The 24,533-nt window shown below is 52.6% G+C and overlaps 1 protein-coding gene across 41 annotated transcripts in view; it reads left to right on the top strand.

Moving 5' to 3' along the window:
* NCAM1 (neural cell adhesion molecule 1) overlaps positions 1 to 18,413 on the top strand; it is a 332,004-nt gene extending 313,591 nt beyond the window's left edge. For 9 of the 41 annotated variants that reach the window (XM_021062793.1, XM_021062794.1, XM_021062797.1 and 6 more), the window contains 5 exons: positions 391 to 571; positions 10,297 to 10,504; positions 11,897 to 12,013; positions 12,978 to 13,784; positions 15,203 to 18,413. In XM_021062793.1, coding sequence (XP_020918452.1) covers positions 391 to 571; positions 10,297 to 10,504; positions 11,897 to 12,013; positions 12,978 to 13,784; positions 15,203 to 15,323 — 1,434 coding nt within the window. In that variant the 3' untranslated portion in view covers positions 15,324 to 18,413. Of the gene's footprint in view, positions 1 to 390; positions 572 to 3,203; positions 5,560 to 10,296; positions 10,505 to 11,896; positions 12,014 to 12,977; positions 13,785 to 15,202 lie in introns of those variants that run through there. The other 32 variants (XM_021062829.1, XM_021062835.1, XM_021062820.1 and 29 more) reach the window with 5 other exon arrangements.

Consider the following 24,533-nt stretch of genomic DNA (forward strand, 5'->3'; position numbering starts at 1 on the left):
GTTCTGAAACAGGACAAGAAACATTGATGTTTCATTACCCTTTGAGGTCAGCCTGAGATTCCAGAGTGTGGGGCGGGGGTGGTGCTCGGGTCCCTGCGTGCCCTCTGAGTGAGGGACAGGGGCTTGAAGTGTTGGCCCCGGGCCTCACTGACAGTCTGTCGCTGATTGTATTTACTAACACACAAGGTTGACCTCCTGACCTGCGGGATCATTTACCCTTGGGTTTTTCCGGCTGGTAGAGAATCAAGACCACGTCCTGTGGTTGGTTTTTCTTTTTGTTTGGCACCAATAGTTATTAACTCCCTTAACATCCCTCTCGTGAGCTGGTCTTACAGCTGTCCCATCTAAAGCTTTCTGGTGTCTTGTGTCTTTCTGGCCCGTTTCTCCCAGAAGCTCTCCTCCGAGTGGAAACCAGAGATCAGGCTCCCCTCTGGCAGTGACCACGTCATGCTCAAGTCCCTGGACTGGAATGCCGAGTACGAGGTCTACGTAGTGGCTGAGAACCAGCAGGGGAAGTCCAAGGCGGCTCACTTCGTGTTCAGGACCTCGGCGCAGCCCACGGCCATCCCAGGTACGACGCCTCTGCTTTCTGTGAGTTTCCCGCTTGGAATTAATGCACAAGTGCCGCACCTCCTAATGTGCCTGAACAGCCCCCTGACAACTCGCTTGCTTCCAGCCATCCTCATGATCGGTTGCCCGTGCAAAGCTTAGTTTTGCTTCCTACCAGCTAGCTGTGCGGTAGGTTGAGATGGACCGACCCCCCTGAGAAGACTTGGCCAAGCATCCTGGGCGGAGGTCCTATGTCCTTCACCTCGGAGGACTCATGGTCAGCCAGCCCATGGGACCTCTCAGCGAGGAAAGGCCCGAGCTCCAGCCAGGCTTTGGATGCTGGCAGAGGAAGGGTCCTTTTCTGAGACCTTATCTGCTCTCTGCCGTTTCATACAAGGACCACATAACTGTTTTAAGCGCTTTCTAGCTGACGCTTGCTTATCTGCACAACCGTGGGCCAAATCTCTTCTCTTCCCCAAGAGAAGGGACAGATGGTGCCCAGTTACTTAAAAATCCTCTCTGCCAAGGGTCTCACAATTGAAACAAAGATGAAATTGAGCCACTTGAGACAGAACAAGTGGAGAAAGTAGATGCTGAAAACTCCCATCCATGGAAGGCAGTGCATCTGCTCCAGGCCAGGATGGGAGCCATCTGCTAGGAGCTGCAGTCTCTAGGGATCCAGGACCAACTCAGTGTGGGAATGAAGTGAGAGGTCTGCTGTCCGGCCCAGCTACCTGGCTGCTGATGGCCAGTCTCCTCATTGACCAGATCCCTCCAAGCAGAAAGAGATTTGCATCTTCCCTCCCTGCTTTTCCAGACAGCCAGAGACCAACCACAGGCAGGAGGGCCGGGCATAGAAAACACAGCTGCAGCCTAGTAGAGGGGGCCTTGTAAACTCTCCACTGTGTCCAAGTATGGCTGGAAAACACTCCCACCTCCCAAGGGCTTTGCTCTGGCCCCCTGGTGCCTGTCCCTCTGCAGTGCTGCCCCCCTGGCTCCCACTCAGTCGTCACGATTGCTCCTCCCAGCAGGAGAGAGGCCAGAAAGGACGTGGGCTCTTGTGATGCAGGGCTGTGTGTGTGTGCACGTGGGTTAGTCGAGCAGCAACAAATGAGATCAGCCATGGTTCCTGATGGTTGGTCGTACGTGAATGTGTGTGTCTGAGAGACGTGTGGGGGCCCCCAGAAGCTGGTGGCATAGATCAGAAGTTCTGGTCCCCGACTCCACTCTGTGCACTGGCAGGAGGCCCCTTGGCACAGGGTAGGATGAGGCTGTCTCTGCAGGCTCTGGTCACGTGGTCAGTGGTGAAGCCCGGGCATCTGGGGTGGCTGCAAGAGATATCCACCTCACTGCTTCATAGGCCGTCCGAATGGAGGTGGCCCTGTCTGTCCTCTGCCCCCTACATTCTCGGCACGCTTGGGTGGGTTTTCTCTGATCGACAGTCTTGTGTGAGTGTCCAGAGTGCTTGGCCTTCATGGAGCACTTAGGAGCTGGGGGAGGGGTGGGAGGTATGAGTGATTCATTTGCAGTGAGCCGGATTCCTGCTGGCATCCGTTTCCCCTGGTAAGACTCGTAGGTGGCCATTCAGACATGCTGCTTTCACAGGCTGGATATGGCCAGTGGCATGGGTACCACCAATGGCATCAGGCTGGGTGCCACCAGCAGCATCAGGCTGGGTACCGCCAGTGGCATCAGCTTCTGGGGTTGGAGAAGTTGGGGCTGCTGTGTGTCAGATACAGAAATTCTGTGAAGACCAGTCTGTCCCCTCTGCCCCACCCCCAAGTCCCACCCACAGAGTTGTCAGAGTCCTTCTTGTTAATTTCTCAGGCGCCCGGTTATCCAACAGGGTTGGGAGTCGCCCACGAGGGCTCCGGGCTGTGCCACCCAGGTCTTAGAAGGAGGTAGCTTGGTTGGACTGCTCTGGCCGTTGTCTCGGGACCTTCGATAAGACCTGAATGACGAGGTGGGCGTTCGTGGTGGAGCTGTGTAGTCAGCGGGTGGGGGAGGTGAGAGGTGCAGAACTAGATTCTAACAGCACTGCGGGTGGGGGCTGTGCGACAGGAAGAAGAGTCTGAGCTGTTGCTGCAACGGCAGCCCATCCCTGTGCACACTTCACAACATACAGTGCAGCGATCAGAGGCATCTCTGTCCCCACGTGTAAAAAGCTCTGGAGACTAGACAGCTGTGGGGGCTCCTTGACCATATCTTAGAGGACCCTCCCCTTATCAAAGGTAACACTTTCCTGATCAGGCTCTCGTGTCGGACTGTGGAGGCTTCTGTTCTCTCACTTTAATTTCATTTGCTCGCTGACCCCTAACCCCCGAATTCATCCTGCTGTGCTGCTTCTGGGCTTGCTGAGCTTCGGAACTGGCCTGATGGTAACAGTACCGCACTGAACTCTTCCCTAACTTTTGTCAGTTTAATTTACAAAGTTGAATTAACCTTTGATTCTTGCATTTTCTATATTTGACCTAATTTTTTTTTCTTTTTATCTATTTTTTTTCTCTGTTTCTGTCTCTTTCCTCCCCCCTCCCTCCCCTTCCTGTGTCTGTCGTCACACATATCACCTCGGACGTCACTGGGACACCCCCACTGCCACATTTGTTTTTAAACAACCGTATTGTCTCTGGGGATCCATTGCTTGGCACCTGCAGCGACCTTAGGAGGCTCCTCCGCGTCCTACACGTTTGTCTCATTGCTTTTCTCTGCAGTGACTCTTCTTTTGCTCTGTTAGGAACTTGAACACACACACACACACACACACACACACACACACACACACAAATTCAAATTTGCTTATAAGCCCAGTTCCTTTGAGGATATGATCAGTGGCCCCTTTGAAAGAATCTGTCAGGACCGCCATGGCTACACTGCCAAGCTCTCTGTGGAAGAGGAAGGTCTGGCAATGAGAAAAGGCCAGACCTCCAGACATATGACCATTCAAAGATACTTTAGTGCCATTTCATAAAGAATTTGCCCCCCCCCTTTCATGGCAGGACAAACATGTCTGGGAGTTCTTTTCTTTAAACACTCTGTATTAGAACAAAATCCCCTTAGGCTAGGTTTGCAGAAAAGTTTCTGCACGTCTGCACTGGTTGCATTTTTGGTTCTTACCTGAAAATGATGCCACAGAGAAAGATTCCCAAGTACCCCCTAAAGCTCGCATCAGATTGTTAAAATCACCACGTGCCCCTCCTCTGCCCTTGGATGAGTAGTAGGCTTTGCTTGCATTTAAGTGCCCGGGGTAATACTCCCGCTGCAATTCACCGGAACACTTGGCTGACGTGATGGGCAGAGTTGGCCAGGCAGCGGAAGAAATTGGACTCCGTGGGTATTTTCTGGGGCTGATCCAACATTCTGGGAGGCGCTTAGGCCCCGGCAGGATAACCAGCACCCTGCACTGGCTCTGTGAGCAGGGCCAACCTCTGATGTGCTCAGCGCCTGTGGGCTCTGGAAGGTCCCACAGGGGGACCCAGCACCTCCTGGTGGGGGTGATACCACTGCACGGCTGCAGATCAGCCACAGACCTCGTGTCTTGACAGATGGGGTCCAACTGTGACCCACATCATTGCCTAAGCCTCAGCCCCCCAGCTTGGAAGCACCCACTGTGAGCCTGGCGTGAGTTACACCTCCTCCCCAAGCATGCTCAGCAGAGCGGAAAATGGGGCCAGCCTGGGGTGCCATACATTGGCACCAGCGAGCCTGTGGCTCTACCTGAGTGCCTGACCCCTGTCCGTCAGTGGCTTCGGTGACATTTTTAAAACTCTGTTGGAAGCCTGCTGCTCCTGCCGTGTTTAAGTCCCCCTGGAGCCTCAGGTGACTCCTGCTCAGCAGGGTCAGTGTCTGTGCTCGGGGGAGGTGGGTGGGGACCTTCTGCTGAATAAAAACTCCCTCGCCCCTTTGTGGTCACATACCATTCCGCATATCTCTTCTCTCAGCATCTCCGCAGAAGTTTGATTTTTGTTCTTTTGGTTTTTTTATTTTGTGGTTCTGTCATTATGTCTTCATGTTCAAAGACTAGCCCTTCTCTCTGGGAATCCCCAGGATCCTGTTGTCTGCAGGACGAAGCTGCCTGTGTCAGTGGGCACAGACCCATGTCAGTGGGCACAGGCCCGTGTCCCCAGAGCTGGCAGTTTAGAGGGTCATGTATAGATACCCGAGGCCGCGTGCCATCCGACAGCTCAGCTTGGGTAGTGCTTCTCACCCCAGTGCCATCGGCCTCCACCCCCCCCCCAGGGACATCTCCCACTGGGGGCCCTGACCTCCCTTCACTCCAGGGCAGCAGGAGCAGGCAGGGCTCTTAGGCACCAAGCAGAGCACTGAAAGAGGCACGTGGCGCCTGCAGGCCTGGGGTGAGGATCCCAGGGCTGTCGGGAGGGTTGGGGGCGGGGGAGACGCTCCTCGCGCAGGTGACCCCTCCCTGTCCTCCTGGCTTCTTGATCTCAACTTAGGCAGAAGTCACATATTCACCCAGGAGGGCCCATCTCAGGGGTCTGCCCTGCCCCACCCCCGGCCCCGGCCCTGGGCCTATAGATGAGAGCCAGTGTCAGTGTTTCTGAAGGGACCCTGGGGATCTGGTCCAAAGTACACACAGGGAGGCCTGCCATCCGTGACCCTGGCCCTTCACACAGCCTGGGCCAGGCAGGCCTCCACGAAAGCAACATTGGGGTCATCGCACTGGGCTTATTCAGACAGGCCCGGGGTGTATAAGGATGCCCTTTAGAAACCCACCCCCACCAGACCCAGAGGCCTCCCGGTATTGGCAGCCCCCGGCCGCCCGAGCCCCTAAGACAGGCCCAGCTCAGCGGCCCAGCCCCAGAGTCCCGTCAGCTCGCCTGGGCTCCACATGCCCCAGGGCTTCTCTGCTCATTGTTGAACTATTTATACAGCAGGTTTCGGATCAGGTTTCTCTACTAATAAGAATGCTAACGTGGTTGTGTAGATAATCAGCGAGGCCTTTATGCAGTTGACACCTTTCGCGTTATTAAAGGAAATAACAGTTCATGCGAACCCACCGGCGTGTTTGGATTTTATTTGAGCGTTGTGTATCCTACACAGTGACAAGAGCCCTTTTCCCGCCATCTCGCTGGTGCCCGTGTTACTCTACTCACCCCAGAGAGCCGTTGAAATGGTGCCCCAGCCTTGTGGCCTGCTGAGTGGCATTCCAGCCCCAAGACCCGCTTTTACTTCCTCATGGGGAGCAGGTGGATTCCTCGGCTCACCTCAGAGCTGCTATGGGTCACTGTCTCCTTGGACCAGCCCAGCAGATGACGGAGGGAAAGTGCCTTTGCAGAACCAGGAGAGGATCACCTTGGGGTCAGGGGCGCAACCCGGGCCACTCGAGATACAGCTCTGTTGCGAGTTCTCCTGAGCTCACGGCTCCCTTTACACCTTCCTAGCAGGGGCTGCACAGGGGGGGCACCTGGTGATAGAACCCAGGAGAAGGTTCTCATGGGCAAACCCCATTCTGTTTCCAATCACTCTGAGTTGGCCGATGTCTCCAGAAAGCCCCTGAGACCAGCCCTCCGTTCGGCAGCTTCTGGGAAGGAGCAAGCAGACGAGGGCAGGGTTCGTGAGTGACCCAGAACCACAGCTGAATGGTTCTGAGAGTGACGGGAGGAAGAGGGCACTTCTGCACTGACGTCCGTGGCACAGTGACTTAGGCCACTCGGACACCTATAAGGTGTGAGACCGTCTCCCCATGTGGAGGCGTTTAAGAGCACAGACACACGGGGCTCACCCCTGGGCGAGCTGGGTCCCTGTCCACTGCCAAGCCCTCCCTCACCAGGAACCGCAGAAGATGGGCAGCCTCGGCTTCATAGCCTCACGGTTCAGGGCCGCTCTGGGCCTGGAGGTTGTGGAGGAACTGCTCCCCAAAAGCACTGTTTGTGTGCAGGTGCACAGACGGGGTAGCCAGGAGAAGTGGGGAGGAAGGGCGTGCAGAGATAGGCCCCAGAAGTTTTCGTCTTCCTTTTGTAAAATGTTAACCGAGATGCAGGAGATTCCTTTGTCCTCTGGTGTCCCAGACTAAACGATTCTATAACGGCCACCGAGAGGCGGTAAGGAACCTTGGCTTGACTTGGCTACCCTTTCATTTGCTTCCCCGTGTTTCCTCTATTTACAGTTTTTTTTTATAAAAGCTACACATATCCTTTCTCCAGCTTGAGGGGCATCTCACTTCCTCTGGAAGTCTAGACTCTTAGTGCTGAACCTCGGGTCGGGGGGGGGGTTCCCGTTTCCTTGGGGATAAATCCTTGATCTCTCTCCATCCATCAAGTAATATCAGTTAGGTCAAGGCCACTAGGTAAAATGACACAGCTCATCCTCCAGTGGTGAGCCAGTCATAGGAACAGCTGTGATTTTTTGCCGAAAACCTAGACACAGTGGTCTTCAAACTCTGGGATGCAAACCCCATCAGATCCTGAGCCTGAGCCTCACCCCCAGAGATGCTGACTCAGTGGAATGAGGGGAGCCCTAGAATCTGAATTCTTAACAAAGCAGCCTGGGAATTCTGCTGCAGGTGGAGAAACATTATGCTAAAAGGTAGTTATTCTTCAGCTAAAGAGAAAACCACAAGCATCAGTGTATAAAGACGGGACCTCTCAAGTGTTTCGGTCTTGCCGGCAAAATCCTGCTCAGCACACACTGTGGAGGAGATGGATGTTCAGGTCTCTGCCAAGCGCTGGGGACGATAGGCTGTCTCAAGGGCAAGGACAGGCTCTTACAGTTGGCGAGGACTTGAAGACAGCCTCTGTCCCCAGGCCTGGTGCAGGAACCTGGTCCAGAGCATTACAACATTCTGGCCAAGGGGTTTCCCAACCTCTGCTTGAATGTCTCCGGTGACAGGGAGCTTATCTTCCCAGGCAGCTCACACCACGTGTGCACAGCTCTTGTTTGTGAGTTCTGTCTCACATGAGCTGAAGGTGGCCTCCCAGCCCCATAGTTTCCGTCCACGGGTGACCCTGAAGCATGCTTCTTCCTTCTCATGACATAGCTTTACATACTCGGAGACAGTGTTCTCATCTCCAGGCTAAGCACTGGGCATCTGCTCAGTAAATACTCTGTGAACACGTTTTATAAGTTGGGTTGTCCTAGATGCTGGGGAGACGAGAGATAGACCAGGGGCCCGCTAGGGTGTCCTAGAGGGAGGGGCAGCCGGATCAAGAGCATGTCCTTGAACAGAACGCGCAGATGGCGGTAAGAAGAGAGTAAAACAGGGAGATGTGGCAGATCCTGGGTCGAGCTGCCTGAGTCGATAAGAGATCAGGGCGGGGGAGAAGGGAACGTCTCCAAGAAGGTGACATTGGAGCTGAGGCTGCAGGACAGCAAGGAGCCACCCTCGAGGTGGCGGGGATGGAGCGTTCCAGGCACGGGCTGGGCATGTTGGGCAAACAGAGAGGAGGCCCTCCTGGCCGGGGCACAGGCAGGGGAGGCAGGGCCCCTGTGCCCTGCATTTTGCCGGGCAGAGGAGCCGGAGTGTCCATAGCACAGGTCAGGCCTTCAAGACCAGGGGAAAGATGTGAACTTTATATCAAATGAGAGAGAAGACCACGGCCCTACCTTCCGTTTTGTATCACGGCCTTTCCTGAGCTTGCTCATGGTGTTGGCCTTGGCCTTTGGAAACTGTTCCGCTCTCTGGCGGGTCTACTGAGCCCAGAGCACAGTGGGTAACGGCCGCCTCTCCCGCACAGAGTGGCTTCGCCGTGTTTTATTTTTCTTCCTTAGAGACACGATTATACTATAAAACCATATTTATGTGCACACCTCAGAACCTGGTGTTGGGGCCATTGAGCCCAAAATTACAGATGTTCTTCCCCCACAAAAATACCTTCCTTGTTGAGGAAGTAGACACTTAACACCTACTGGGTATGGATGTCAGGAGACCCAGGGGGCTTCCAGCCCCATGTCTTGAGATGGCGAGGAAGCCCAAGGCCGTATTTCTTCTCTCTTCAGGGAAACAGCTTTGGGATGCTGAGGGTCAGGAAGGCCTGTGTTTCTTTGCTGTTCTGAGTGGAATATGAACAGCACAGAGGGAAGGAGTGTGGACCGGCTCTAGCTGACCTCAGGGGCCTGTGGCTGGTTTCTAAAGCCCGGAGACAGACGGACAGAGCTGGGTCTTCTGAGCACAAATCCTGTTGCCAATCTGGGGCCTTCCTGGGGAACAGGGTGGCTCTTCAGTGTGGGGTTGAAAGGGACCATCCAGAGGGCCTGAGGTAGAGGGGCCCCAGGTAAGACCAAGGTCCCAGGGGAGCCCAAAACATTCCAGCTCCTGGGAGGCTCCTGCAGCGCAGGCCCGCTGCAGTCTGGGTGCCAGGAATTAGGTTGAGAGTGGTCGGTTCTTACCTTTTGGCCAGTGGCCTGTACCCTGAATTGATGTTAGAAATAAGGGCCACTGGAATAGGACAGCTGTTGGAGCCCTGCCTTGTCTGAGCAGGGCCCCTGAGGCACACAGAGGCCTCAGCAAGAATGCAAATCACATAGAGAGAGTATATGGCCCATGCTTGTCACTTAAGTTACATGTCCCTTCCATTATCTGGCATGCAATGTGACCAGCAGGTGTCTGGACTGGCCTGGACTCAGCAAAGGCACAGGGCACCCAGTTGTGGTGGCCACAGTTCCTGCCTCCTGTCAACAGTGGGCCCAAAGGACACAGAAAGCTTCAGACAAGGTCTGGTGGTGGGAAGGGGCCACCCCTTCTGGAACCCTGTCCTCCCAGAAGAAGAAAGATGAAGCAGAGTGGCCATTTTTCAATCAGGGGTCAGAGTTTCCACACTAGCTTCCGCAGAATTCCTTGGGGGTCCTTGTTGCCTGCCGCACAACCCTTGTGTCCCAGCGCCAGCGCCAGGTGGTCAGCTGCTCCACTGCAGTTGGCTACCATCAGTCACAAGGGGGCGCTATGGAGTTGAGCCGGGGATCCTTCTGTGATTCAGTTAATGGGCTGGGAGGTTCTAGATGGACCCCAGGGAGTAAGACACAGAGGTTCAGTCATTTGAGTGAGTCCAGCCAGAGCAGGGGTGCTGGGTGCTGCTCAAACATGAGAGTGTGTGTCCGTGTGCGGTGGGCATGTGTCCTGTGTGAGTGAGCCTGCTGTGCAGGGGTGCATCTCTGGGTGAGTCTGCTGGGTTTCCTGAAGTCTGATGCAGGTGTGCCTGGCTCCCAGCTGGTAAGTATTCCCAGACCTTCCACCTTGCCCACCAGACCTGGAGAAGCATCCCTGCCTCCCGTAAATGGGCTTCAACGGTCTTCCTGGCATGGTGAAAAAGGATGCCCTCCAAAGTCGGGATCCGCTGGAGGGGTCCCTAAAGAGGGGGAGAGGAAGGGCAGAGAGGCAGCAGGCATCCTGTTGTGCCTGACGTCACCACAAGGCCAGAGAAAGCCCTGGGAACCTCTGCGGCCCTGTCTGGGACCCTGTCTCTGCCAACTCATGGGGAGACCAGCTGAGTGGGGATTGAGAACAGGAGTGGAGGCACAGCACCCAGTCTGTGCTCCTATCCTGCCCGCTGGGTACCTTGTGCCCCTATCCCTTGGTCTGTGAGATGAGGCTGCCCTCTCTCTCTCCTGACGATAAAGAGACCCTGTTGTCTCAACCCCTGGGGTGGACAGGCCCCAAGGGAAAGTGTCACTTTGAACTCAAATGCCATGACTGGCCCGTGGGCTCTGCCCCACCTCCAGGGCTGCTGCTCGGCAGGTCCATGTCGGCATCTCTGTGCACTAACCGCTGCCACCCCTCTCTCCCTCCCACCCAAGCCAACGGCAGCCCCACCTCAGGTCTGAGCACTGGCGCCATCGTGGGCATCCTTGTCGTCACCTTCGTCCTGCTCCTGGTGGCTGTGGATGTCACCTGCTACTTCCTGAACAAGTGTGGCCTGCTCATGTGCATTGCCGTCAACCTGTGTGGAAAAGCCGGGCCCGGAGCCAAGGGCAAGGACATGGAGGAGGGCAAAGCCGCCTTCTCGTGAGTGCAGACGCCCACCGCCGCTGAGCACCCGGCTCTGCCCCCACCCGGGCCAGCCACGGAGCCACCTCAGCTTCCCCATTGGGAACCCCCGGGGAACAGAGCTTCAGAGAAATGTTTCTCAAAGCATCATCTTCAGGGGCGTCTGTTTAAAAAGCAGACTCTTGGGCCCAACCTCACATCTAGAATCTCATGGAAGTTTGAAAATCCCCACGTAGGTCAAAATGAGGGGAACTGTCAGAATAAGCCTGAAGGGAAGCTGCCACGGAGGGGTCAGCATGTGACAGACACACCTGCCTTGCTGCCATTCATTCGCACAACATTCAGCAGATATTTATGGAGCGGCTCCTGGGGGCCAGGCACCATTCCCGGGCACTAGGGCACCGCGGTGAGCAAATCAGATAAAAATGCCTGTCCTCCTGGAGGACGATCCAGACAGAAGCTGTGCGCCAGCATCTCTGGAGAAACAGTTCCTGAGCCAATTAGCAGGAACCTTCATAGACTGTCCCTGGGCGGGACAGAGCTGGAGCAAGGCAGGAAGGGACAGAGCAAGGAAATGAGTTGTTGACACCGCCATATGCCGGGCACTGTATGTACATGGACACATTCGTACACATCCATCATGTAGCTATACATGTCATAGTTCCATATATATATATGCTTACTCTTACATGGTGGTACCTATATATACATATATTTATACATATACAATTTGTGTATGTAATGACATATACACGCACATATTTGCATATACATATACATGTTCATTCTGACATAGACTAAAGCACATGAACATATATACATATATTTATATATATACATGTACCTATACATCTTCATACGTACATGTATATACACTCGTATATACTTACATATACGTACACACACTTGTACATGCACATACATTTGTATATCATGCATACATCAGATACAGGCATATACTCACAAATATACTTACATATAGGTATGTACTTGTACTACTTACATATACATATTAAGTTTCATACTTACATATACACACACTTGTACATGCTTACATATGCATATATCATATACATGTACATATATACATGGACACACTTGCGTATATACAAATGTAGATGAGTTGAGCCCTCATCTGTATCAGGCACTGTGCTAGCACTTTATATTTGTAACGTTCATAACATCTAGGAGAGGGAGAGACCATTATTTTCCCCATTTTACAGGTGAGGAACTGCAGGTATGAATGAGCAGATCAGGTGTTTAAGGTCACAGAGCTAGTGAGAGGGGGGTTTGCGATACCGCGCTAGGGTCTGGCTTTGGATGCCCCCCACCCCCAGCCTCGGGCCAGACGCAGGTGCCCCGACCCCAGCCCTGGTCCCCAGGATGGAACCAGCAGAGCTCTCTCCACAGGAAAGATGAGTCCAAGGAGCCCATCGTGGAGGTGCGAACAGAGGAGGAGCGGACCCCAAACCACGACGGAGGGAAGCACACGGAGCCCAACGAGACAACGCCGCTGACGGAGCCCGAGTACGTGGGTGGGCGGGGCAGGCACGTCCTGGCAGAGCCCCACCCTCACCGCATCACCCCACCCACACCTCCATGCTCCCACCCGAAGCTCTCGGCCCAGCATCGCAGGCCAGAATTCCGGAGTCCGGAACCAGGAATGCCTGACCCCACTCTCCCTAGAGAGGAGGCATTCTTGGTTCTATGTGGGTGGCCTTAAAGGGCTGCATAAAGCAGGATCCCTAAACTCCTGAGCCCCTGGAAATGGCTTAAGGAGACAAAACGTCATGGAGAGACCCAGTCTAGTACATTCCCTTTAGGGACTTCCAGGAATTGTAGGGTCTTCTGCATTCTTCCTAAAAGGCTGAGGGAAGGTGGGGACCTGGTACATGTCCCTGGCCCTCCTGGTCTCGGAAGCCGTGGGGACCCTCAGTCGGAGGCACGTCCAGCTGTGGTTGTAATGACCGCCTGGCTCTCTTGGGTGCCGTGGGTTTGAAGGGATTGGAGTTCAGTGGAAGCACAAAATCTCCGGTTAGAGAACACACAGCCCTAAGGGGGCGTCTGGAGTCCTCTTCCTCGTCCCGACGTCCCCCACTGCCATGGAGCCTGCGGGGCGGCCGGGCCGATTCCCCAGGGACCTAGGACACCTGTGGTGGTGGACGCCGAGCTCCAGCTGGCCTGTCCCTGAGTGGTGACGCAGGCAGGGGTCAGCAAGGCCATCGCAGCGGTAGGGGAAGGAGAGTGCAGAGCCACAGGGAGTGAGCGGGCAGGAAGGCAAGCAGGCCCTTTGAGATGGCCTCGTTCTCTGTTGTCTCCTGTCTCCTCTTCTGCCCGCCTGGGCGTGTGCTTCCTCTCTCTGTGGGCCTGTGTCCGTGTCTGTGCGTCCCGCATGCCAGCCCCCGGCCCCCTCCTTGGCCTCGCCCTTCCCAGCTTCTCTGTCCGTCTCAGCTTCATCGTCTATCTCTTCTACTTCCTGTCCTCCCCACAGGCTGCCTGCTGACACCACAGCCACTGTCGAGGACATGCTGCCTTCTGTCACCACCGTCACCGCTAACTCTGACACTATCACCGAAACCTTTGCCACTGCTCAGAACAGCCCCACCAGTGAGACCACCACCCTGACCTCCAGTCTCGCTCCCCCAGCCACGGCCACCCCTGATTCAAACTCTGTGCCCACTGGCCAGGCCACCCCTTCCAAGGGGCCTGGCGTCGCTGCCACCTCCCCGCCCCCAGCCGCAGCCCCCAAGGTCGCTCCCCTCGTTGACCTGAGCGACACCCCAACCTCAGCCCCCGCGGCCAGCAATTTGTCCTCTAGCGTGCTGGCTAACCAGGGGGCTGTGCTCAGCCCCAGCGCCCCTGCCAGCGCAGGCGAGGCCCCCAAGGCTCCCCCGGCCAGCAAGCCGGCCCCCGCCTCGGCTGGAGCAGCAGGTCCCCTAGCACCAGCCGCAGCTGTCCCCACCCCGGAAGCCCCCCAGACCAAGCAGGAGGCTCCCGGCACCAAAGGCCCGGACCCCGAGCCCACCCAGCCCGGCGCCGCGAAGAGCCCGGCCGAGGCAGCCAGGGCGCTCGCTAGCCCGAAGAGCGAGGCTGCCTCCGTCAGCACCACTAACCCTGCCCAGGGCGAGGACTTTAAAATGGACGAAGGGAACTTCAAGACCCCAGATATTGACCTTGCAAAGGATGTCTTTGCCGCCCTGGGCTCTCCTGCTCCCGCCGCTGGGGCCAGTGGACAAGCCCCTGAGCTTGCTCCTTCCACTGCCGACAGCTCTGGTCCGCCTGCACCAGCAAAGACCGAGTACGGCCTCTCTCTGTCCGCTGTCGTCGGGTTGTGTCCCGTGGTGGTGTGCGTCTGTGCTGTGCTGTGTCCTCCTTGTTAGATGTGTCTTCAGCCTAACGCCGAGCTCCTCTGAGGCGACCGTCAGCCGGGGGCTGGGACAAGGCAGAGAGCGGGGACAGGCAGCCACTGGCTCGCTAACTAGGCCACATTAATTGTGTTTGATTCCTAGCAGGGGCGTCTCCTGTCCCCGAGGGAGTCCTCGTCCTCAGGCCAGTGATGAGCGTAGCTTGGGAAGTGAGCAAAGGAGGCCAAGGTGCCCTGATGGGCCACCCTGGGGTTCACAGACAGTATGTCACCCTGGGGCCAGGCCAAGTCCCCACCAGGAGGGCAAGGTTGGGCGGGAAGTCAAGAGGCTGACCCCGGGGCTCGTGTGGAGACAGGACCTGGCCCAGGAGGCCCCTCACACTCCATCCCAGATGCCCACACACCCACCGCCTACTCTTGCTTCTTCCCTGAGTTCCTGGGAAGACGCAGAGCTCCCGAGCATGGAATGAATGACTGTTGGGTCTCCAAGTTGAAGGCAAGGTCCTTAAGCTTTACAGGTTTCTTAAATGGGAGGCCAGAAGGCAGCGGCACCCGCTGGGCCAGGGGCCTGAGCCTGCCCTGGTGCGTCCCGAGAGCTGATTTTCGCTCCTGGCACTGATGGAGGCAGAGTCAGACTGACCAAGGTTTTTATAGAAGCTCCTGTGCCTGCCCCCAGATAAGCTGAGGTGCTGCCACCAAGAGCAGCACAGGGACCCTGGCCAGGAGCCCTGAAGTGAAAGAACAGCTGTGCCCACTCAGCCCCACTCAGCTCCCCTGTGGCCTGGCGGCCCACTCTGGCCTCTCCCCAGACTCCTGTGGAAAGCTGCCTCGGTAATAAAGAAGGTTTTCTTGCCCTGCCCGGGCAAGCCATAGAGGCATCACCAGGAGAAGCAGAGCTAGGGTCTGGGGGGTGGGGGGCCAGGCAAGAGCAAGGTTTGCAGGGCAGTCCCTGGACTCAGTACTGGGGAGTCCAGCGTACCTCCTGTATGCCACATTGGGCAGCTGCTGCTGCAGCTGCCACCCCTCCACCACCCCCGGGGAAAGATGCAGCTCCCAGCATCAGATCAGGGCTGAAAGAGGAAAGGGCTCCTTCCTCTGATTCAGCAGCTCTCAACCTTGGCTGCATGTTAGAACCACATGGGTGCTTTTAAAAGTCACCATGTTCGGACCCATTGAATCAGAATTTCTGGGGATACAGCCCAGGCATCCGTGATTTTTAGAGGCTCCGGGGGATCCCCCCATGCCGCTGAGGTTGGAGGCAGTGCTCTAACTGAACCCCACTTTGAGGGACTGGCTGAAGGGTGTGTTGCCAGAGACCGTGGACTCAGCGCTGTTCTCCCGATTCTCTGCAGGAAGGGCCCTGTAGAAGCAAAGCCGGAGTGCCAGGAGACAGAAACGAAGCCAGCGCCAGCCGACGTCGAGACGGTCCCCAATGATGCCCCACAGACAAAGGAGAACGAGAGCAAAGCGTGATGGGTGACGAGACACCAGCAAAGATCAAAATAACAAGTGACACAACAGCTTCACCAGAGCATCTCCAGTCACATACACACACACACACACACACACACACACACGCATTTCATTCCTCTAGTGTCTTTTGCCTTTAAAAAAGAAAAAACTAAACAGATCAACACGGGAGCTCCTTTTTGTAGGTTTATAGAAAGGGTTCCTCTGTTGTACAGTCACTTGTAAGAAAATGAGACAAAAAGATGAAACCCACAGCCAAACTAGGACACTCCGTTCCCTGAAACCATTTAAAAATCAAACAAAAGGACCCCAAATTAAGAATCTAGGAAGCTCAGAAAAAGAAAAAAAAAATCTAGGTTCAGGAAGACCACACTTGGTGGTGCCTGGTTGGCACAGACCAGGTTCCGAAAAATACTTCCAGGCACTAAGACTAACCGAATGAACAAAGTCCAAGTTTATTTTTATACTTTCAGTCGAGTTTGAACTCTGTAAAACCTCATAAATAAGTTATAATTTCTGTTCACTTTGTATTTGTTCAGTATGCAAAGTGTGTCACCTTTCTAGCTGAATTCAATTCCCACATAGACTCTTGTTTTGTAGGAAGAATGCCAAATTGCAGCTTCTGGGGGTAGCTCTCAATTTGCAGTATTCAGATTTCTTTTCCTTTTCTTTTTTCTTCTCTCGCTCTCGTTTTTAATTTTTTTTTTTTTCCTTTTCTGCCAACTTTGTTTTCCAGTGTTTACAAGTTGACCACTATTTGACTTCGTTTCATTGTCCACGTAAAATAGCTGCCTTTTGTTTTCTAAGTTACAAGTACTGCCTAGAGGTGTAGGATCCTCACAGGATAACTTTACAAAATATGATTGTTTACAGTGGCTCTTCCCCCCCCTTCCCCCCCAGTGAGTTCTGATTTTTAAATTTTTGCCTGTGTGCAGCTCAGGTGAAAATCCATCTCGTTCTGGAATGGTTTTGCTTTCGGGTTTTTGGTTCTTTTGTTGTTGTCGTTTGCTTGGGGGTGAGACCACTTCCGAGAAGCCACCACCTGCCTGTATCTGTGAAAAGGATCTGCTCCCCAGGTGTCCCCGTCCTTTCTTTGGAAGGACTCTTAGGCTTTGTTGAATGAAGCAGAGAAGATTGTATAGCTGGGGCTGGTCTTGGTGAACACACATTTTTTTACCCCAAACATCCCCTTTTTGTAGAAAGCCAAATAAAATATATACATACAATTTCCTTTTGAGCCCAGAATCTAGATTTGAGCGGAAGAGCATGTGTGCTTCAGGGAATTAGTGTCTTTTTTTGGAAATCTATTGAAGTAAAATAACATCGGCCTTCTGTTCACTTAGGCGGCATTTGTAGAAACAAAAGAAGAAGAAGAAAAAAAAAAAAACCCAACCTGCTGTCTGGAGTCATAACACAACTTTCCTGGATTGGAAACCAAGTGGGGGGAAAAATACAGAAACTTTAAGGGGGATGGGAGGGGGGAGAAGGGAAAAGCCAGCCCTTTGTATAGACATTTTGCTTTTTTTCCCCTCATTCTACTTTAGAACTGCAAGCTTGTGCACTGTGGATGCGTGAATATTTTAGTGTGAAACGTGTTTTTGTCATAGTATCGAAATAAAACTTCAACATAGTTTGGTTGTGGAAGGTATAGCAGATAGTTCAGAAAAAAAAATATTCAGGAAGCAAAAATAACTCTTAAAAGGAATTGAAGCCTTTAAACAAAGAAAAGGAGATAAAAGCGATGAGGATGAAGACGTGGAGTCAGCAGAAATCGGCATTCTGCGGGTACCTTTCCCGAGGTACGACACGGCAAGAGGTTAGGGCGGCAAGCCCACCCCTGAGTCTGTTCTGTGGGCCACACTCCCCCGTGTTCTGACACTTCTGCGGTCTGATCAGTGGCACTCTGCTAGATTATAATTTCAAACTGTGAAAAATAATGGTCTTGTCATTTGCTAAATGTGGGGTTGTTTTGCATTTTCTCAGCTCCTGGGGATGGAAATGGAGGACCCCAGCCTCCATGGCTCTGGCTCTTTGATGCTAGGGACCGCTCAGATCCATGGTTTGAAGGCACAGGCCCTCAGGAACCAGTTAGGTGAAGACAGTCCTTAGAGAACGCAGCAGAGGGAGCCCTGGGCCTCTGAGACAGACCGACAGGGAGGGCCCAGCGGGGAGGAGTGGGCTCTGCTTGTCCCCCCGGGTTGTCGGTGGACTCAGTTCCTCAGCTGATGACATGAAAGGCTTTGAGCACCTCGGCCAAGCCCGCGCTATACCTCATCTTGAGACTGCGCATCTCGCCATTGATTGTGGTTCCGATGCTTAGGAAGTCAAAGAGGTATGATCGACCCTCAGATAACCTGGCCCAGCGCAGCTGACTCCCCTGCCTCCCACCCCCAGAACCCTGGCTCTGCCACTAGCTGGAACCCAAGACTCTGCCCACCTGTCGTTCTGCCCCTCTCCCGTTGTATACATAGATGTGTCTCTGCATGCGTGCGCTTTCCTGTCTTGGGAAACACAAGAAACAAAAAGAGAGCGATGCTTTCTCCAAAATCAAAGAGGGAGTCCCTTTATTTTCCAGACGTTCTATCTTTTTTGTTAAGAGAGAAAAGCTTAGAGTTTTCCTTTTTGGCTTTTGTGAAGGAGGGCTCACTCTACCAGTTTCCAGTGTCTGTGTGTCTATATGTGTATGTGCCATACATATGTATTCACATAAGCCGCCGGCGTGGCCAGGTTCAGCCGGAGGGGCGCTCGAGGGCCGGGCGCGGGGCCTCCGAACCCTGAAGGGCCGTGGTGTATATAGTGCAGCTTTGAAGTGGAGCGTTCTTTTCCCACTTTTCTATGGAGCCTTCCAGTCCCAGGTTTTTCACTTAGGCTGTCTGTCTGGACGGCGGGTATCAGACCCCCCACTAACATCTCTCCCCAGCATTCCCGACTTTGGGGGCCTTCTCTCTTGTTACAAACTTTTTACCAAGTGAAACATCGATACCACCTTTGTTTCCATTCTCACGGGTGTAAATACTGAGTACTAACTGAGAATTTTGACTTTGCATTCTGTCAGAATACTTGTGTTCAATAAAAATGGAAAGAAAAAAAAAATGCCGTGATGGTCCACCTGGGATTTATTTCAAGTCAGTGGAAGTCTGTCCTGAGAATCAAATGTGGAGATGCCTGTGGGCTTTTTTTTTTTTTTTTTTTTTTTTTTTAAGATTTCATTTAAACCCAGTGCCTTTTTTAAAAGATGTTTGTTTTTTCCATTATAGTTGGTTTCTCGTGTTCAGTCAATTCTCTACTTTTTTTTTTTTTTTTCATTTTTTAATAGTTTCGATCTGACCTCTTCCTGACAAGGGATCCTTTTCAACAATGGTTCTCAAATTCCAGCTGAATCCTCTGGTGATGTTAAAACATGGATTGTTGGATTTTCCCTCTAGAGTGCTACTCTCACAGGTCTGCAGTGGAACGCAAGAATTGGCATTTCAGGCAAGTTCCAAGGTGATGTCACTGCTGTTCTTTGGGGAGTCACACTTTGAGAACCATTGTCCTGTCACCGTTGGCAGCCGCGTGGCCAAGATTCCTGATCAATGCATTTTTTGTTTTATTTATTTTTTGTGGTCATGATTTCTGCTGTAGGACAAAGTGATTCCGTTGTACATGTACACGTATCCATTCTCTTTCAGATTCTTTTCCCACCTAGATCATCCCAGTGAACCCAGTGTCTTGAGTGCATGTGGCCTGGATGATAGTTTCTCGTCTTTTCTCTCAGGTTGATAGAGGCCTCCTCTTGAGAGGGGCCAGACATCCGATTCAGAAAGATTTCATTCAAATCCTGGCTCTGCCACTTCCTTGTGGACCCTGGCAGAGTTCTCTCATCTCCCCCAGACTCAGGTTCCTCTTTGGACAAACAGGACATGCCAAACTAATAGAGTTGGGTGCTGATGAATGCACGAAGCAGTGTGTAGGAAAGCCCAGTGGAGCGCTTTCTTGGCACATAGTAGGGACTCGACAAACGAGAAAAGCACTGTTGCATCCCTGGTGTGTGATAACATCAAAATCACCTTGAGGAAATGTATACCTGAGCCCCAAGGTGTGAGTATGGAGGTAGACAGGCTATTCCAGAATAATGCATGATGCCTCTCCTTACTACTTTTTCATACCTCTCGGCACTTGGAGCCTTAATTTAGCCCATGGGATTGATCGATGTCTCTGATCCAGACAGAGGAGAGCAAAGAAAGCTTGGCCGCTGCTCAGAATTCTCTCACATCCTCTACTGTCAGCTGTGTTGTGAAGAAGCCGACAGCAGGGTGGGATTACCTGTTAAACTGTGGAACTGAGTTCCTGCAGAAGAGCTAGCTGGCTCCGGGGCCAGGACGAGGGGGAGGCAGGCTTGGGGGCCAGGGGGCAAAAGGTGACTCTTCCTCAGGGCCAACCCTGCAGCTGCACGAGTCTGAGTGATCCCATCATTGGTGTCGTGGGCCTCCCCTTGGTCCCAGCCTGGGTCAGTGGAGCCTTCCCCGGGGTGGTATCTCCAGCCACTCCCAGGGTCTGTTTCGTCAATGGCCCAAGGGCCTGTTTGAATGGTGCAGAACCACAGGCATCTCTGCCATTTCCTGTACCACAGATTTCCACCTGCATGTGGTCGGGTGAGAGGCCATAAGGGCACATGCTTATCAAATTTGGATGACCCTCTCCATTGAGCCACAAGGGCTGGCTTCCAGAGCCTTCCTCCTTCCGGCTAGTGTGCTCTCAGTTTCACTAAGTATTTCCCGAGTGCCTCCAACGTGCTCCGGGAGACAGCAGGGAACAGCACTCTCGCCAGTGGAATGTTCATTCAGTGTAGGGGGTGGGGCAGGCAATACGCACACAAGCACCAAGTTTATTGTGGCATCACTAGGGCTCTTGACCAGGATCCCAGGTCTCCTCCTCCTTCCCGGCATGTAATAGGATTGCCCTTCCCCAATTACTTGCAGTGGGCATGGCCATGTGGCTTACTTCCACCAATGGAGCACAAGCAGAGGGGTGCATGTCACTTCTTGGCAGAGCCTTTGAAAGCCAGTGACCCTCTTGTCCTGCCACAGCAGACAGCAATGCTGCACACAGTGGAAGGGCCAGCACCTGGGCCCAGAGCCAGGGGTGTGAACAGAGGACCCATGGAGGACATGGAGCATGCAGGTGGATCAACCCAGTTGATGTTTAACAACCAGCTCTCCGAAGGCGGGGAGGAGGGGAGTATACATGTATGGGAGGCGTGGTGTGTGTGTGTGTGTGTGTGTGTGTTTACTATAAACGTTGATCCAAAGAATGCATTTTACAAGGAGCAAAACATATAGGACTGTCTATTGAAATGCCATGCATCTAATTGATACAGATGCTTTGGTTCATTTTTGCTGAAGTCTTGTATCCATAATCAACCTATGGTTGCAAATGATGGATGACCGTTGTGCCAACAAGAATGTCAATTGATGTATTCATTTATATTAACAAGATAAGTGACACATGAAGACCTATGTGTCGGAACATCATCAGCGTTAAGCTACCTCTTTGCCGAATCAGGTATAAATTTTTGAATATAGGCTACTGCTTCAATATCGCTATTTGCAGTATAATATCTGCAGACGTGGCACACTTTAAAGTTGAATCTGCATCATCAATGTTTTCTCCATCACTTTCTTAAGTCTTCACACACACACACACACACCAACACAATCAAACCCTGATTTGTAGAATTTACTGATGTCAGTGGTATGTAGATATTCCCAATAAGGCTGATTTCGACCTGTCTTACAGGATGAGCAGTAAGACAGAGATGCAAAGCAGCACATTGTTATATAATATTTCCACATCATTATATGGCATTTCCACCGTAAGACAAAAGAGACATAACTAACCTCAAGCACAGAGGTCATGGTACTATGGAGTAATAATAATAAAGTTTGTATACATTAATCATAGTAAAATATAGTACAACAATTTAGAACTGAGGAGTTTCGAGTATGTGTTGCCCTCATATTTAATGTTTGTTCATTGTAACTCTGTGTAATTTAACTTTCTTTCCTTAACCCACTGAGCAAGGCCAGGGATTGAACTCGCAACCTCATGGTTCCTAGTCAGAGTTGTTTCCACTGCACCATGACAGGGAGTCCATGATTTAACTTTTAATAATGACTCTGTTTAACACTGACTCACGAACTTCTTGAAAATTTAATAACTGCCTCTCTTGATCTAGTACAGGCCTGGCCCCAGCATACCACCGGATAACCCTTTATGTCAGAAGCCATTCCACCTTAGGATCTGTTACTGCACCATGATTTAGCCTATTATGGTGAAGAGGGAAGTCAGAGTAGCCCTCTCTGAAAAGATGACGTTGGGCATTGACCTGAAAGAAGTGAGCTACTGAACCCTGCAAGTATCTGAAGGAAGATATCGCAGGCAAAGGGAACAGCAAGTGCAAAGGTCCTGGGGTGAGGACTTGCTTGGTGTGTTTGATAAAGCACAAGGAGGGGAGTGTGGCTGGAGCTGAGAGCAAGGGAGGATGTAGGGCAGAGGCTGCAGAGGCAGGAGATAAGTCAGAGGAATCCAGAGCTAGAAAACAGAGGGTCTGTAGGCTATTGTTAGAAATTGGGCTTTTTCTTCAACTGAGATGGAGAGCCAAGGGAAAATTTTGAGCAGAACCCTGACACGACTTAAGTTTTAAAATTATCACTCTGGCTGCTGGGCAGAGAACAGAACACAGGAGGGCACAGAGAGGACGGACAGAGTGCAATTAGGAGGCACTGATGCGGATGGGACAAGATGGGGAGCTTGGAGCCAGCTGGTTCCAAGGGAGGTGGGCAATGCCCAGAGTCTGGCTCCGCTGAAGGTAAAAGCAGCCAGACTGAATAATGGATTAGGTATGGATTTGAGAGTGGCATCAAGGATGATTTCCAGACTTGGGGCCCAAACAATTCAAAGGATGGAATTGCCATTAACTCTCTAAAAGCAGTAAAGGAGGAACAGAGTTTGGGGGCTTTAGAGTCTGGTTCTGTAAGTGTGAGATCCATGGCAACATCCTCGGGAAGGTTTTGAATAGACTGAAGTTCAAGTGGTCCAGTCTAGAGACACATGTAGGAGCTGTCAGCACAGAGCTTGTGTCTAAAACCCTGGCAAAGGGAAGGGAACCTCACATAGATTAAAAAGAGGAGAGAACCAAGCATGGAACCCAGAAGAGGGATATCCAGAGGCAGCTCTAAGTCAAGGAAGAAATTGAATGAATTTTTTTTTTTTTTTGGTCTTTTTGCCATTTCTTGGGCCACTCCCGTGGCATATGGAGGTTCCCAGGCTAGGGGTCCAATCGGAGCTATAGCCACCGGTCCACACTAGAGCCACAGCAACGCGGGATCTGAGCCATGTCTGCGACCTACACCACAGCTCACGGCAACACAGGATCCTTAACCCACTGAGCAAGGCCAGGGATCGAACCCACAACCTCATGGTTCCTAGTTGAATTCGTTAACCACTGAGCCACGACGGGAACTCCAGAAACAGAATGAATTTTTAACTGGCACTTAGAACAATGACATTTCCATGGGGAGGGAGGAGGGGAGGGGCCAGCTTGCAGGGACAGTCTGGGAGGACCTCTTATTCCACTGCCAAGTGCCCTCCTGACTCCGCCCCTCATGTATGAAGACCTTGGCTTTCAGTCGTGGTTTTCCCCTCTCTTGAAGTTCCTCCATCCCCCAGGGTGACTTCAGTGCTTGACATGAACAACCCTCCAACACTCAGCTTGACCTCCGCATCTCCAGGGACCTTGCACCACCTCAGCCCTTGGCCAACCCCCAGACTTGATCATCACCTCAGTCATCCAGCCTGAATCACAAATTGAGATTTAGATTCCCCGCACTCCAACCCTGCCTTGATGCATCCAGCACTCTCTCAGCCTTGCCCGATAAACCAGTGCTTTGTCCTTGTTGAGGTGTCTACTCACTGACTCCCAGATTTTTCCCTGCTTGCTACATTCTCCCTTTGCTCCATCCATACCCAGCTTCAATTCCATGGTCCATTGCATCAACCACCCACCCAATCCCCGAAATCCAACACCCCCTTGCCAAAACAGCTTCAATTTTCATCCCCCTAGTAAAAGTCTAGACCCAGAAAATCATTCAGCTGCCATCTCTTTGCCCACCGCTGGGCATCTGGGTACTGCTGGAGAAAAACCACAGACCAAGTCACATTAGGACATAAATAAAGTCCCTCTCAACTATGCTCAGCCGCTAGCACTGCCTGATAATCCACTAACATTTCTCAACAACTCACTCATATTCTACAAAATGTCTTCACCTCCCCCAAACCAACCCCGCCACCAGCCTCCCCTTCCACCTCAGCCAGTGGTCTAGCATCCTTCGTCTAAAGGAAAAGAGCAGTTGGCGGAAAGGAACACCTTCAACTGCCCACACGAAACCTGCAAACCCTCCTGCACCCAGTCCCCCCCCCCCCACCTCTTGGTTCCTGTACACACATGAAACCTACAAACCCTCCTGCACCCAATCCCCCCCACCACCTCTTGGTTCCTGTTTAAGGAGGCAGCACCTTCCTTCCTAAAGGCAGCTTCCATCACTGGTAACCAGCCTTTTTCTCATCCTCTCAAGGCATCTTTCTTTATCCACTCAAGATCTACTCAGTACATATTGCTGAGCACCTGCCAAGGCCAGGGCTGTTCTAGACGCCAGGGAAACAAAGGCCTCACTGTCACAGAGCTTACGCTCTAATTTGGGTGAAGGCAGGAAGAAACTGCAGAGAGGAAAGGAAGCTAGCAGGTCAGGAAGGAGGGACGGCTACCTGACATGGAAGAATCGGGGGAGGCCTCTCTGAGGAGCTGACCTTACGCAGAGACCAAAAAACCTGAAGGAGCCTTTCTCGGCTGGCAAGCTTACGTGGTGGGTAAGACACTCGAGCGAAGATGACCTGAAAATTTTTTTCCAATGTTGAGCTTAACTTCTCCTTCAGGCTGCCGTGCCATGGGGTGGCAGAAATCCCTTCTCCCTCAAATGAAAGTTCCACCTCTCAGCCCTCTCAGTGTCATGGGCATCACCGAATTACCTCTCCTGCCCATCGCCTCAGTCTCCCCCTCAGTCTCCCCCTCACTCCCCTCCGCACTCCCGGAGCCAGAATTAGTGAACAGTTGTATTTCTTTCATTATGCTGCGCTCTTACTCACCTCTGGGGCCTCGTCGGCCCAAGCTCTTCT

The sequence above is a fragment of the Sus scrofa genome, chromosome 9, assembly GCF_000003025.6.
Source record: "Sus scrofa isolate TJ Tabasco breed Duroc chromosome 9, Sscrofa11.1, whole genome shotgun sequence".
NCBI classification, from domain to species: Eukaryota; Metazoa; Chordata; class Mammalia; order Artiodactyla; family Suidae; genus Sus; species Sus scrofa.